Genomic DNA, 16,582 nt, shown 5'->3' with positions numbered 1-16,582 from the left:
CTGCTAGTTGACGAAGTCTCAGCTTACCTTTTATAATTAATTCAGAGACTTTTTCCACATAAGTTTTTAATTTTTTACTTGGTTTATTAGGTATAAATATCCACTCTAAAATAATATCTTCCCTCTGCATTAGAATCCCTGTAGGAGAAATTCTGGAAGGCAATATGACTAGGATGCAGCTAAGATTTGGGTTCACCCTATCCACATGTGCCTCCTGTAATTTTTCCTCAATCATTGTCAGTTCCTTTTCTGCTTCAGCTGTCAGTTCTCTTGGACTATTCAAATCTTTATCACCATCTAAGGTTTTGTTTAAATGAACTACTAGATCAGGTGTTATCCCAACAGCTGGTCGTAGACTGGAAATGTCTCCTAACAATCTTTGGAAGTCATTAAGAGTCTTTAAGCGGTCTCTCCTAATTTGTGCCTTTTGCGTTTTAATTTTCTCTAACCCTATTCTGTAACCTAGGTAATTAATAGAATTTCCTCTTTGAATCTTTTCAGGGGCAATTTGTAATCCCCACCTAGGCAAGACTTTCTTTACTTCTTCAAACATCCTTTCTAAAGTATCTTTATTTGAATCAGATAACAAGATGTCATCCATGTAATGATAAATGATGGACTTGGGGAATTGTTTACGAATTATTTCCAATGGCTTACTTACAAAATATTGGCACAGTGTAGGACTATTGAGCATACCCTGTGGGAGGACAGTCCACTGATATCTCTTATTAGGCTGAGAATTATTATAAGTAGGCACTGTGAAGGCAAATTTTTCTCTATCCTTTTCTTGTAACGGTATAGTGAAAAAACAATCTTTCAAATCAATAACTATAAGAGGCCATCCTTTTGGTAACAGAGAAGGCAAAGGAATTCCAGACTGTAGTGGGCCCATAGGTTGAATTACTTTGTTGACAGCTCTTAGATCTGTCACCATTCTCCATTTACCAGATTTCTTTTTTACAACAAACACAGGAGAATTCCAAGGGCTGGTTGATTCTTCAATATGGTGAGCATCTAGTTGCTCTTGCACCAGCTGTTCCAATGCCTGTAGTTTATCTTCAGCTAGAGGCCACTGTTTGATCCATATTGGCTTCTCAGTTAGCCATTTTAAAGGTAGGGCTGTTGGTACCTCTAAAGGTTTGGTATTTGCTGTATGTTCTTGTACAGCCTGAATGGCTGGTGACCTTTTTCCATAATACCTCATCATATCCTTCCCCGAATTATGAATTCCTGGAAATACAGGAATGTTAATCTGGGTATTCCATTGCTGTAGCAGGTCACGGCCCCATAAATTTATGGCAATATTGGCTATATATGGCCTTAGTCTTCCTATTTGCCCTTCGGGCCCTATGCATTCAACCCATCTTGTGCTTTGTTTTACACGAGATAGGGTTCCAATTCCTAGGAACTGAACATCTACCTCTTGAAGAGGCCAATTCGGATGCCAAGATTCTGGCGTAATGATACTTACATCCGCACCTGTGTCTAATAAGCCTTCAATAAAAGTGCCATTTATACAGACTCTTAGCTTTGGTCTTTGATCATTAATAGAAGTCTGCCAAAATATACGTTTACTCTGTCCTACTGGGTTTTTTGACTCATCCTCCACACGTAATTCATCATTTAGACCAGTATTACTTTTTACAGCAGAAATTGGAGCTTTTAATTTTCTTGGTGAGGCACGTTCTCCACTGTGACTGGGAATGACTGGGCCACTGTTGGCTTGGGGGCCTGCGAGAGGCCCCCCATGGAGTTTCCCGATGATATCGGATTGCCCCGTCTATCTGTTGTTGATCTACATTCGTTGGACCAATGCCTGCCTTTACCACATCTCCTACATATACCTGAAGGCCGAGGTCTCCTATTTTTGTCATTCCCAGAAGAGATATTATTCCTAGAAATTCTTTGCCTGCAATCCCTTTGTAAATGTCCTAATTTACCACAATTAAAACACCTGGCAGTTTGATGTCTCCTCATTGCTTTGGAAATCACTTCTCCTACCCAAGATTCATCATTATAGCTAAACGTCTCAACATTCATCGTATGCTGAATCCATTCATCCATAGGTGCTGATCTAGACTTTAAAGGCCCAATTATCTTTTTGCATTCTATGTTTGCATTCTCAAAAGCTAGAGATTCAAGAAGTATTCGTCTAGATTCTGGGTCTGTTACCCCTATGTCCAGAGCCTTAATCAATCTTTGCAAAAAGTCAATAAAGGGTTCTCTCTGTCCCTGCCTAATTCTGGTATATGATTCAACCCTTTTTGCTGGATCTTGTATCCTATTCAAAGCATTTAAAGCTGCTTGGTGACATAGACACAGTACTTCATCGTCATAAAGAGCTTGGACCTGTGGATCAGCATATTCTCCTGCACCAAGAATTTGATCTTGGGAAACCTCAATACCTTTTGCTCTTCCTTGCTGTTCCATATGTTTGGATTCTTCTCTGAAATAAATTCCAAACATCAAGGAAGGTCCCTTATCTAAAACTGCAGACACTAACTGATGGAAATCATGGGGGATAGCTCTAGCATTAGAAGCCCAAGTCTTTATCATTTCCTTTACATATGCATTGTGCAAGCCAAAATTAACAACAGCTTGCTTAATTTCTTTCAGATCATTCATTGCTATTGGTGTCCATCTAGCTTCTCTGACTCCCTTTGAGCCTTTAGAAGTTGACGCTTTGTCAGAATTAAGTACAGGGTATGTCGCTAGAACCCTGGGTAAGCCAGTTCTAATAGCTGGTGGAGGCATTGTATCCTGTCCTTGTGCCTCCTTACTCTGTTCACCAGCTGCAATAATTTCTCCAATCTTTTCAAACCTTTTTATCATTGTCTCTCTTAAATCCTGAATCTCCTGACCTGTATATATTTCCAGCGATTTCACTGAGGTATCAATTTTTTGGTCCCCATTCTGCACCTGTGATTCCAAAGCTTTAATTTTTTCCTTCAAAGATAACATGTCCTCCTTAAACTTTTCTTGTATATCATGTAGATTCCCATCTTGGAGGTACATTCTGTCTGTTACCTTATCAAAACTTTGTGATAAACTCTGAAGGTCAAATTCAATAGCCTGAACCCTTTCAGGTAACTTTCTAATACCCTTGGATATGGAATCAATTTTGTCTGTCATAGTATCCACTTGTTCAGATAACCTCTGATTTTCAATAATTTTAATCCTGTCAATTAGTTGTTCATTATTAGTTCGTAAAGATTCTATCATTCTTAGGAGTGCCATATTCTTCCTTAATGATAGAATATGGAAAAGAAAACTGAAGCCTAGTAACAAGCAAATTAAGGTAATCCCATAATCATATAGACCTTGTATGATGTAATTCATTGTATTAGTAAATACAAAATTACTAATCCATTGTATTAGAGAAAACAAAGCAGTAAAATTTGCGTTAGAAACGAAAATTGCCATATTACCTATTGTCCAGCAGGTGGCGCTGTTGCAGAATCGCGATGAAAACATGGTCCTGTTTCAGTGCCTTAGTAGATGTTAAAAACTGGAAAACGCAAGTTTCTCAACAAAGTAAATGTAATTAAATCAATTCCAGAGACGGAACCAGAAACCCAGAATCCAGGGGTAGAGAAGAGCAATCTGGAAGCTGCTTATGCCTCCACGTGACAGAGTCACCCTGAGGGGTTGCAGCTTTCAGCAACCGCGTGCTCTGGTTCGCGCCACTTTAAGAGCTGTGCTTGCAAGAGAGATTTAAAAACAATTCAGAAAAGAGCAAACCACGGGAGGCCAAGGCCGCCGCTGCAAGGCACAGGCAGCGGCTGAGGAAGCAAGGGCTCCCGCCAAGCCGAACTTGCGGCCGCCAAGCCGAACTTGCGGCTGCCAAGCCGAACTTGCGGCCGCCAAGCCGAACTTCCGGCTGCCAAGCCGAACTCGCGGCTGCGAGCCGTGAGAGGTTCTAAAACCAAACGTTGGGCGCCAAAATGAAGGCGTAAGTCACAAACAATGCCACCCCAATTTGGGATTATGATTAATAGGGTGATATTTATTTAAAGGGGAAAAACTTACAGATCACTGTCCCAGGCAACAGCCCTCTACGCGACCAGGAGTCTAGTCGCCGGCGGAGCAGGAAGTGAAGAGAGAGAGGAGAGGGAAGTGGCCGCTTTTTTAAAGGGAGAGAGACCACGCCCCAAGGGGCTGGTATCTCAGCGGCGATAGGTTGGAGGAGTGGGAGGACCTCCCGCAACAGTGTACTGAACTAAACAGAGAATTCAATAGAAGAATTTCAATTGACCAAAAGATACTTAAGGACATGTTCATCTTCCTTTGCTTTCAGGGAAATGCAAATCAGAACAACTATGAGATACCACTCACACCTGTCAGAATGGCCAAGATCAAAAACACTAATGATAACTTATGCTGGAGAGGATGTGGAGTAAGGGGAGCACTCATCCCTTCCTGGTGGGAATGCAAACTTGTGCAATCACTTTGGAAATCAGTGTGGTGGTTCCTCAGAAAATTGAGAATCAACCTACCTCAGGATCCAGCAATAGAACTCTTGAAAATATATCTAAAAGATGCTCAATCATACTACAAAATCATTTGTTCAACTATGTTCATAGCAGCATTATTTGTAATAACCTGGAAACAACCTAGATGCCCCTCAACTGAAGAATGGATAAGGGAAGTGTGGCACATCTACACATTAAAGTACTACTCAGCGGTTAAAAAAAAATGACATCTTAAATTTTGCATGCAAATGGATGGAAACACTATCCTGAGTGAGGTAACCGAGACCCAAAAAATAAATATGGTATGTACTCACTCATAAGTGGATATTAGCCATAAACAACTGACATTGAGCCTACAATTCATGATCCCAGAGAAGCTAAGCAACAAGGTGAACCCAAAGAAAAACATACATAGACGTACTTGGAAACTGGAAACAGACAAGATCGCCTGACAAAATTTGGGAGCATGGGGGTGGGGAGTAGAAAGAAGGGGAGAAGGAAGGGTTGAGGAGAACTTGAGGGAATGAGATAGTCGAGATGGAGGAAGGACAGATATGAGAGCAAGGAAAGAGATAAATTGACTGAGGGAGCCATTATGGGGTTAGCAAGAAACCTGGCTCTGGGAAAATTCCCAGGAATCCACAAGGATGACCCCAGCTAAGACCCTAAGCAATAGAGGAGAGGGGGCCTGAATTGGCCTTGCCCTGTAGTCAGACTGATGATTATCTTAAATATCACAATAGGACCTTCGTCTAACCACAGATGGAAACAGAGGCAGAGACCCACATGGAGCATTGGATTGAGTTCCCAAGATCCAGCTAAAGAATGGAAGGAGTGAGAGTATGAGCAAGGAGGTCAAGACCATGAGGGGTTCACTCGCTGAGACAGTTTCCTGAGCTAATGGGAGCTCACCAACTCCAACTTGACTGGGAGTGAATGAGCATGGGATCAAACTAGTCCCTCAGAATGTGACTGACAGTTGGGGCAGACTGAGAGACCATTGACAATGGCACTGGGGTTTGTCCCTACTGCATGTACTGGCTTTTTGGGATCCTATTCTCTTTGGATGTATACCTTGCTCAACCTAGATGTAGTAGGGAGGGCCTTGGACTCTCAGCAGGACAGGGTGCCTTGCCCTTTCTTAGGACTGGAAGGAAGTGGGGGTGGGAGGGTGTGTGGTGGGAGTGGGAAGAGGGGAGTGGAAATTTGGATTAATATTTTTTTAAAGTAATAAAATAAAATAATAAAAAAGAAAAGAAATAAACATTATGACAACTTTTACAATGCATAATTCCCTAAATACCTTTACTATGTAAAATATGTTGGTGCAAAATTAATCACACAAAGCAGGGTTCCTTTCACACTGGCTTATTTATTTTCACAATGCCACAAAGAAGTTCCAAATCTTTACAATTCTTTACCTGCTTCTCATTTTTTTTAAAAAAAGAAAAGCCCTAGGATATCAAATCATGTTTAAAAAAACTTTAACTGAATTATTTTAAGTTATGACAATGATAGAATATGCCAGTCAATCAAAATCCCAAACTAATAAACCTTTAAAGTAAGACTGGACATCACTGGATCCCACCACTTTCACAGCTGCTCAGGCTGAGCAACTGTCACTAATGCCAGTGCCATCACGCTCAGAAGGCGTGTGTTCCTGTACATCTTACACACCGAGGGTCAAGTTTAAAACCAGGTTTCACCAGCTTTTTAAAACCATTCACAATGGCGAGTGTGTTGAAAACTCCAGTGAAATCCGCCAGCCTGGTGCCAAGACCACAGTCTTCTGGCTCTAGAGCACAGACAATTCTGTAATTACACGGCTGCACCAATTTATAAGCAACTAATACATTTTGAATTGTTAGTAATATAATAACGTTATAAATAGTTTACTTTCTCCTTTTCCTTATAATCTTTATATTCATGCATCTCATTTATTTGTTTAGTAGACTACTAAATTCTGGATTTAAGCATAAAATAAAACAGATGAGTATGGATAAAACAGCTCAATTTTACTAGATGTCCAACACAGTTAAAGCCATTAACTAGGAGACAAATTCGATCTAAGGCAAACATGGAGAAAGTTGGATCTGACCTTAGGGTCTTCATAGTTTGACCTCTCAAGTACACGTGAATACCCATGGCCCAAATTCTGACTGTCTATGTGCCATAAAGCTAACTGTGTCATGAATGGAATGTCCATTACTTGAAGAAAGGCCCCTCTGATGCTAAGCTTTACAGGATGTGCAGTCTGGAGTGATAGGCAATCATATTAACAAGGTTAAGACCTAGTCAAAAATATATATATATTTACACATAAATAATAGCCTCTAAGGAACTTGAGTTTAAATGACAACGTCTATCACCAGAGGAACCTGGGCTAGCAGTGCTGCAATCCTAGTCAAGGGTAACATTGCATCAGTTTTCTTCAGTTCATCACTAGACTATCTGCCTGTTAGCTGAAGATCACAGTAGATTCCACACTGAGGCATTGCCTGAATGCACTCAAGGTATGTCCAGTAGTCAAGAGTCAGGTGGACCAACACCTCCCCTAAATTAAGCTCTTTAACCTCCACTCACAAATCCAGGCTCTTCCACTTCATCCCTGTCTGTTACTATGGCCGCAATGTAACTGCTATTCAGTTTCTATTTCTGCTAAATCATTCTTATTATCAACCATAAGTTTCTTTTAAAACTCTAGAACAATATGAAAACATTAAAAATATTTTTAATTTTGTCTTTCAAATACAATAAAATTCTGATATATGATGTTAAGGTGATTCAATTACTAGACAAATGATCTGTTTACATAATACATACTTTGTAAAGAGGTTTCACTGAATTTTTCTTTAGTGAGGTGAGTTTTAACTGTTCTAAAAACAGTAAATTGGCTCATTACTTGTGTGTGAATCTAAAGTATGTCCTTTATGAGAATATCTGTAAGCCAAAACAAAACATTAGGCAGATGGTATTAAAAATAATGCTAACAGGTACACTAAGCAACATACTTTTGTTTAACTTACATCTGTTTAATTTAGTATAAAGGCCCATTAATCAATTCATTAGATTGGTCAAGGCAAGACATCTGAACTACACAATGGGATTTTAAAAGCAGTTGGTTTTGTTGTTCCTAATAATAATTCACTCATACACACAGACCACAGCCCACACACAAGCACAAGAGCACACATGTGCGCATACACACACAGGTACACACACACATACGGTAGAGCACTCTGGATATTGGATTTCCTCCCATCATCCTGTATAATTCACTGCTCACAATCTGCAGTGTTTTGAAAACTATATATTAAGCATGACCAAATTAGAGCTATCTGATAAACTTTTATAAATTAGTTGGGAACTTCAGGTGTTTCCAAGAAAACTGACGTTAAAACTATAAAAAAAATGAAAATTCATATAAAAACACAAGTTTAACACACATCTTGAGAAAAACTCAAGTTGTAACTCAATTGTGTATTTTCTCAAACATGACCAAGAAAAGAGTTACAAGTAGTAATGCCACGTCAAGAAGAACAAACAGTTAACGGTGGGCTTGGGAAAGCTACACAGCATCATTGCACGCCACGGCTGTGCACAATTCAGCATGTGCCAGCAATGGAAAAACTGTCTTGCACTGAGGTTTTCCAAGAGGTACAACGAGCCTGCCAAGAGACATCTGGTCTGCACTAACAGCTTGCTGTCTTCAGTACAGGCCTTCATAATGTCAGTCACGCTGCTCTTGCAAAATCCCTTAGTGTCTGAAACAAAGAGAAAAGAAGAACGCTGTATTTTAGTCACTGTTATACCAACTCCTAGGAAGCTAACCCGCTGACAGAGAGGACAGAAAAGGACACTACTAAGCGAGAGCTAACCAAGGCTCTTCACATTTACACATCTGCTCAAAAATTTTCTATCTTAAGTATGTTAAAAAATAATCTGCGTTTAGGAAGCATCTATAAACTACAATAAAACACATCAATTCTGGCTACAAGGAGTTCAGAGTCTGAAAGATATCCATCTGCTTCTCTTAGGTAGGAAACAGAAGTGATAATATATGTACTAGCATTTGTGGTAAGAGTTAAAGGAAAGCTACAAATAGCTACTGTACTTTAAACTACTTACAAAATAGTTTTCAGTGCTGATAGGTAGGGCTATGATCGATGATGTGGTATTGAGTCCATGTGCACGTTGAGTTTCATTTCATTGTCGAGAATTTGGACAAGTTGTTGCATGGATGGAAGATGACCAGATTCCAGCTTAGACCATACCGGCACATCTACAAAACAAACAGCCAGCACCCCCACCCCACCCCAAAGAAACATTAATGTAATCCCACGATAGACATCGACCCCACAAATACTTATTGACTTTCATTCACAATTACGGGCTACAAAAGCACATGTTTCTTCCTTTTCGGGGGCTTTCTCAGCAGAAAAGGAACCACTGGGCACACAGACGTCAGCACAGAATTATCCGCATGCCGGAAGACTAAAACCAGACGCTGCAGTGCCAGGAGGAGCGCAGTCACCAGCCTTTCCTGCTGACTGCCAGGGAAGCACAGCAGGTAAACTAGGCCTAAAAAGGTAACGCCAAGCCACTAAGCTAGAGTAAAGGCTCATGGCAGTAGAAAACTGCAGAGGTAAGAAGCAGTGTGAAGGCTAAAGAGGAGAAAGTACGCCTGCACAGGCCGCCGTTATAAGGAAGTATTGCAAGGGAAACCAAGAGGCAGAGAAATTTACATTGGGGAACAAACTGCAGCAAACCAGAGTTGAACATTTTGTCTAGGGAAGAGTATCTGTCAGTCATTCAACTCACACAGCAACTTGAGGCAGGAATGGGAACACACTTTAAAACTGGGCAAGCTGTGTTCAAAGGAAACCATCAGACAGGCAATAGGATATGAGACAGGACCATAGTCGGCTGACCCCTAATCTAGACCTTATAGGAATTCTGCTCACACTGAATATACTGGCATTTATCTTGAAAAAGAACTTAAGGAGTTTTAGAAACTCGAGGGACACAAGGAAAAAAGTCACTGAAAAAAAAAAGCAAGCAAACAACCCAGCAAACAAAAGAACCCAAGCTGGACAGTGGTGGCGCATGCCTTTAAACCAGCACTCAAGAAACTGAGGCAGGCAGCTCTCTGTTGAGTTCGAGGCCAGCCTAGGCTACAGAGCAAGTTCAGGATAGCCAGGACTGTTACAAAGTTTGTGTCTTAAAAAACAAAACAAGAAAACTAAAAACTCATCGTTAAAGATATGTTCACCAACAGGGGAGTCGTGTAACAGAGTAGGGTGCTAGCAGGGAGAATTAGCAGATGTGGACTGTAAGCAATGTGGGAAACAGAACTGAGAGGTTCTGATGGAGGGAGTAATGAAAGACTACCCTAGGATTCCAGGCAAATTAGCAGGAAAAATGATGGAACAATTAAATGAAGAAAAAATCCCAGGAGACTAGAAGCAGCACATAGGACCCAGAGGAGGGAGCTAAGAGCGTATTTTGAAGCAGGTTATGTTAAAGATTCCCAAGTAAAGCACTCAAAACAGATCCACAGTGCCCTGAAACGATGCACTCAGGAACTACACCCGTTTTATTTTAAAGCCTGTAGTAAAACACATGGGAGTCAAATCATCTAGAACCTCAGGTAGCAACTAAGATTCTTTTCATTAAAAAAAAAAAAGGCTTCTGAATTTTCAGTCTCTATCATATAAACTCACTTATATGAACATTAAAAGCCTGTTTGTTATTAAGCACGTGCTCATCACAAATGCACACCAATCAGAACCTACCATTTAACGTGATCTCAAATGCACCCGTCGACATACACTGGTTCTCAATCATGTTGCTCAAGAAGAAAACCATCATACATGCATAAACCTAGAAGCCAAACCGCACAAAATATAAGACACCTTCATTTGATAGAACGTTTCAGCCTTAATTGGATAACACTTTCTTTTAATATAATTTAAAAGTGTCCACACAAAATGTCATCTCACAAATCATCTATATACCAGGAAAAACTCATAGCTCTTTACATGTTAAAGAACATACAGACACCATTCTTATTATTTACAGAATTTCTAAAACATCCCAATAACTGAAGTTAAATAAAAAAGAATACCAAATTTAGAATGGCTCATTTTACCGATTTTAAGATGTAAAATGTCTCACAAGAGAATAGTGATGCAACCACCAGCAACTTTACATATATTACATACAAACTACTTAAATTAAAAAAAAATCTTAAAATCATCTGTAGGTTTAGACTGTGCCCTAGCACACAGAAGAAAATGTACTATGTCTACCTTTATAAGAGAACAGTGATGCAATTGTCAGCAACTTTATAGTAGACAGAACCTACTTAAGCTAAAAAATCATTTTAAAACCATCTGTAGGTATAGACTGCCTTAGCACATAAAAGTACATGCATTCACCCTTCAAAGGCAAATCCACCCTTTTGAAAAAGAGAGTAGAAGCGCTTTAATTTAGTAAAATTACTGGACGGAGAGCTGGGTATGGTGAAGACATAAACTTATAACACACTGTTTCAGAAAGTCAATGCCCATAAGGGAAAGAAAGTTTGCCTGACTATTCTCTTTGAGCCAGGTGGTATATGACAGGTTTTGTGGGAACACAGAAAGTGTTGCCACAAAAATCTGTATCTTTATCTCTTGGCTTTTCCATGATCAACTAAGAATGGCAACTATACCTCTGTGCTATCCACATGTGAGAGCAGCACAGAACACGTGAGACTGAACTGCAAACCCATGTCTAGTGAACAACGGGGCAGAGATGTAGCTCTCCTAGAGACAGCTAAGGATGTTTATGGTAACAAATGCCTGTTCTGGAGAACCAGCGAACAGGAAGGAGTCTGCTAAGGGTGCTGAGGCCAGAAGCAAAGGGCAAAGTCAGAGCACTCCCCAGAGAACTTCGCTTCATAAGGGACGCAGCCAAAACACTCCCGTTCAAGAGAGAAATAGAACTAAATCCATTTCCAATAATGGTGAGTGACTCAGGGGGAAAAAAAGATTTTAAGTAAAAAGATTTAAAAATAAGACTAATTGGCAGAGGGTCACAGGGTGCAGCCATGCAGCAATAAGCTTGCCCACTTGGCTGAATAACTAAGAAAAGCCCAACATTGAGAAAGACTAACTTCTCCTTTCTCTATCCTAAGCATGCTTCCCTAAACACTCTGGAATTCCCCAGTGTCTGGGCTTCCTCGGTCTTTCTCTAGTGACCCTCTGTACCATAAGGCTGCCCACCAACCCTGGCTCTGACGCCACACCAGCTTAAACACCATGGCTTTTCCTTCTCTCCTCCAGGCAGACGCTGAGGTTTCACAGTTTCTTTCTCTTGTAAGTTAAAGACACACACACACACACACACACACACACACACACGGTCACCACAACCCAAAAGCCCAGTCACCAAAGCCACATACCTTATTTTCTTGGCCCCACTGCCAGATGCTAGGAGCTTGCATGCCGAGAAAAGCAAAAGGATCCTTGCCAACAATTATTAAGCCTATTAATACTAGTTTGAAGACTGACAGGAAAGATGCTATATGTCTAGCAAAAGAAAAGAAAAAAGTTAATTAGAAACTACAATTTCTTATCTTTTCTGGAATTTAATAATCACACTTTATGTGAAGACATTTTCTGGATATAAAATCCAAGTTATTAATTGCATTAAATTTAGTATCCATGGTTTTCTAGGAAATTTGGGGTACCTGAGGTGGTTCAGGGGTAAAAGGCATACTCAGAAGATGCGGCAGCCTGGACTCAATCTCAGACTAACTTCCCAACATGAACTGCACGAGGAGACCCCTCTTAAAACACCCTCAGCCTATTGCTATTCACAAAGCAGAGCTCTCTGTTCATTACTATGGGAACGAAGAAGTACCCGACCCAGCGAGGCGAATGAGACATTTACAAACGGTGTAAGCTGAAAGGCTGTCCTCAAGCACTGAAATTCACTCACCTATAAATTGGTTGAGGGAGGTAATTCTCTCCTTCGATGCGGATGTCTGGGTACCGCTGGCTAATAACCCGCATGTATTCCTCAAACACCCGCCTGTACCCTCAGGATACACTGCCAAAAAAGAAATGTTTCCATTCAGTATTTTGAGTGTATATAGACTTAAAGTCAAAGAAAGTGTAAATATTATCAGATTAAAAATTTTTCAGAATCCACCACAATTAATGACTGACCCTAGACAATGAACACAGGGAAGATTTTTCCATCTTATAAATTTTGTGTATTTATGTTCCCAGCAGATTAACCAGCCAGTTATAACACTACACTTCACAGTTTTGGGTTAGACAACAGCAAACACCAATCCATATATCTGCACATCACTCTCACATCACCTGACCCTTTGTAGAGAGAACAAAACGTGTTGACGGGAATGCAAGCCGCGATTGCAAAAGGCCTGTGAGAGACCAAACAGGGAAACCGAGGACCCGAGAAGGCTTCCTTCACAGGTTTTCTCACTTACATCCGGATTTCCCCAATAAAATGTGCATATTTATCTTCTCAGTCCTACTGAAAGATTTTAACTGTACTTCCCTCAAAGATTCTGGTATTAAAGGAATAACTTTTTTAAAACCTACATTCATTTCTAGAGAAATTCCAAGCTATCTTATAATAGGAGTTCATTTCTGGAACATGAACAATGGTGGCCAGGGGTTGTGTGTCCTGTAAGTAGGATCCTAACCCTCTGCCATGTGAACTATGAAAACAGGAATGGACGGAGTAGAAGAAAAAAGGGTGGAGGGAAGTCAGGTTTTGTTTCTGTTTTGTTTGTTTTGTTTTTTGTTTTTTCCTTTTTGACTTTTTTTTTTTTTGTAACTATAAAGGCCTGAGATTTTGGTCATCCCCCTTTCTGATAGAAAAGCACTCGAACTGAGTCATACCCTGTAGCCTGCCTAAATTTTAATCTTAATTCGGAGGTAAGATACTTGAAAAGGTCTGAGCTTACTGCAAATAGATATCTGGCTACAATTAGCAGACATAGCAGAGAAAAGAAAAGTGAAATAGCTGGTACCCAGTTAGGCACTATGATAGTTTGCATGTAAGTGGCTTCCATGAGTTCATAGGGAAGAGACACTATTAGGCTTTGTTTGAAACACGTATAGCCTTGTTAGAGGAAGTGTTACTTGGGGGCGGGCTTTGAAGTTTCCTGCCCAGTGTCAGAGACCAGTTCCAGTTGCCTTCTGATCAAGATGTAGCCAGCACCATGTTTGCCTGCATGTCGTCATGTTCCCTGCCAGGATGATAATGGACTGAACCTCTGAAACTAAGCAAGCCACCCTATTAAATGTTTTCCTTATAATAGTTGCTATGGTCGTGATGTCTTCACAGCAACAGAAACCCTAACTAAGATAGCAACTAAACTGGTAGAGTTGAAAAAGCACTAAGCCTTTTTGACATAGCATGGGAAAGACTTTTTCTAGAATTCCTAAGTTTCCAGTTCCATGGTGTGCATGACTTCTCCCCAAATATACTGTCACTGAAGACTAGAGTCATCTCTCACTGTTCTTTGGAGTGCCCAGAGCACAATGAAACAACATTTCAAGAGTGTTAATATAGATAAGTCCAACTTATTTAAAGAACCATGAAAGTGTGAATCAGTTTTAACATGTTTGTAGATAAAAGTATTTAGTCTATATATAACGAAAATGTTAGCAAAACTTTTCAAGTCTGCTTATTCTCCAACCAAATCTTTCCTAACCCTAAATTCTACAGTCTGCCCTAAAGCGCTCTACAAATGCTCTGTCATACCTGCCTGTTTTCAGCTAAGAAACCTTTAATTTGCTCAGCTCTGTTCCCCAGTCATCTATCACACACACAACCCTCTTCTCATACACATCTGTGCTAGTCCATCCATCCCCCAGCCCCAAACCAACTACGAACTCTTCTGCTTACTCCACCTGGTTCAGCTAAGCCTCCCTCCCACAGGTGTTGAAATGTGAAGACTGCGGTCTAATCTGAACCTCCTGAACACTGCCAGCAGGAAGGTATACAGCTCACCCGCTCCTTCTCACAACTTCTCCTCCCATCCCACACACAGTTCCTAGGAATCTCCAGCACACAGCCAGCTGACTCCAGTCACGTGTGCGTTGTACTGTTAGCAGTCTACTTTATACTGAGTATTATGATTGTTCCCATCGGCTCACTGTTTTCTAAATACATGGCTTTTCTGAATTAGATATTCCAAAGGGTAAGTACAGGGCCTGCGGTGCATCAGAAAACAAGAAGATCTGGTCAGAATGACTCAGCAGGCAAAGGTGCCCACGTGAGAGTGAACAGGTGAACACACACACATTACAATTTTTAAAAAATGTTTTAAGCTACAACCACACTGGGATAAATGCAGAATTGATCAAAAATAGCTTTTTAACCACAAGCAAGACAAGAAAATGGGCAAAATACAGTTACCACTTTCAATTCTTATTCTCTTTTGACGTCTCATGAAAACTGATGTAAGCAGGTCCTAGAACAAGGCAAGCCTGTTAAGTTTTGTCTTCTGTTTTAGACCTGAGCCGACTCAGAAAAGGTGGGTTGACTAGCTCATAGTCACAGACTAAGAGAGGACAGACCCAGATGAGAAACCAAATTATGTGGGCCCACCAGCAAACACATTTGACTCCACAGTCAATTTCATTGTCCTCAAAGGGCAATGAAGTAAGGATTTTCAGATTAGAAAGACTGACAGACACAAACAAGTCTCACGAGCTGGTGAGATGGCTTGGCAGGTAGAAGTGCCACACGAGCCTGATGACCGTGTTCAACCCCTGAACCCACGCTGAAGATAAGCAACTCTAAGGTTGGCCTCATGACCGCCACATAAACGTGCACACACCCCGCCTCGATAATAAACAAAAATCGTAAGAAGCACCGAGGGAAGACTGCTAAACGCGGACCCGTGCAGAGTCAGGAAATGCGCTCTCCAGCTACCAACAGTGCAGGACCATCAACGTTCTGTCATAGCAGCCACTCTGGTCTAATGAGAATACCTGCACTAACTATTCAGCTACCCCTGTACGCTGAAAACAGCCATGCAAAAGGGACACAGGATATGTAGAAAAATGATTACAACAGTACTTTAAATGATTACATTTCTTAGTCTCCTGAAGGAGTTTACCATCTCATTCGAGAAACAAACGTACAGCAGACACTGGGGAACAACTGCAGGAAACAAGCGAGCCCACAGTGCAGTGCGTAGATCAAACACGTGTATTAAAGTGAGAATGTAGCTGGAATTTCACTGCTATATATAATTTTCTACCCCTCTTTTCTCAGGCCATAACCTATCTGGTTTCAACCTTTATGAGAAAATAATCTCTACTCTCTCCTTATTGGCAAAATTGGCAGTAATAAACATGGGCCCAGGTCCTACCTTAACTGGATATTATGGCTGAACTGAGTAGTAGAGTCTTAACAGGAAGGTAACTCCCCACGGTACACAACCACCTTCCAAATGAAAGAGTCAAGGTGAGAGACCACGTGACACACACAGAAGGGAGAACCTGCCTGTGTGGCACAGGTGATAAGTTTAACAAAAGAAGTTCTGTGCCCTCTGAAAGAAAGCACTGTGATCTCAGGACACAGAACAATGAAAAAACAGCTTTCTCAAAATTCTACATCCACGACAACTTCAAAACTGGCAGCTGAGATGATCCAGCCAAGACTTCAGATAAACTCTACACTTTCCAATCACACAGAGACTAAACAAAAAATAATACAGCTACTTCTCCCAGGACTTGATAATTATCCCATTTTTCTCAGAGTCCCCCAAAGATTCTGTTGCCCACAAACAACATGGTGCCCACATTCCTAAGAGGTGTGTGTGGGGGTAACTTTTGGTCACTCAGTGGGTTATGGATATTTGCCATCATGGCGGGGGGGGTGGTTACAAGTTGTTATTGGTAAGGGGAAGAAAAAAAGCTGAACAAAGGAAATTAGATTCAAGAATCTCTTCCTATAGGAAAAGGGGAAAATATAGTATAGAAATGATGAGAGAAAAGGGGGGATTGTTGAGTCTACTTTTGAAAAACTACTAGTCTCAAATATTTTACATTACACTGGTGTGGACTTTTGCA

The 16,582-nt window shown here is 40.7% G+C and overlaps 1 protein-coding gene across 2 annotated transcripts in view; it reads right to left on the bottom strand.

Moving 5' to 3' along the window:
* The window catches only part of Selenot (selenoprotein T), a 244,882-nt gene that overhangs the window by 220,371 nt on the left and 7,929 nt on the right, over nt 1–16,582 (bottom strand). The window contains exons 2-6 of one of the 2 annotated variants that reach the window (XM_075950496.1): nt 12,459–12,569; nt 11,920–12,046; nt 10,268–10,355; nt 8,601–8,754; nt 5,825–8,236 (exon numbers count right to left, since the gene is read on the bottom strand). In XM_075950496.1, coding sequence (XP_075806611.1) covers nt 8,630–8,754; nt 10,268–10,355; nt 11,920–12,046; nt 12,459–12,569 — 451 coding nt within the window. In that variant the 3' untranslated portion in view covers nt 5,825–8,236; nt 8,601–8,629. Of the gene's footprint in view, nt 1–5,824; nt 8,237–8,600; nt 8,755–10,267; nt 10,356–11,919; nt 12,047–12,458; nt 12,570–16,582 lie in introns of those variants that run through there. The other variant, XM_075950497.1, reaches the window with a different exon arrangement.

Source organism: Microtus pennsylvanicus, chromosome 16 (assembly GCF_037038515.1).
Source record: "Microtus pennsylvanicus isolate mMicPen1 chromosome 16, mMicPen1.hap1, whole genome shotgun sequence".
Lineage (NCBI taxonomy): Eukaryota > Metazoa > Chordata > Mammalia > Rodentia > Cricetidae > Microtus > Microtus pennsylvanicus.
The sequence above is the reverse complement of the archived record's forward strand: the minus strand, read 5'-3'. Positions and strand labels throughout refer to the sequence as shown.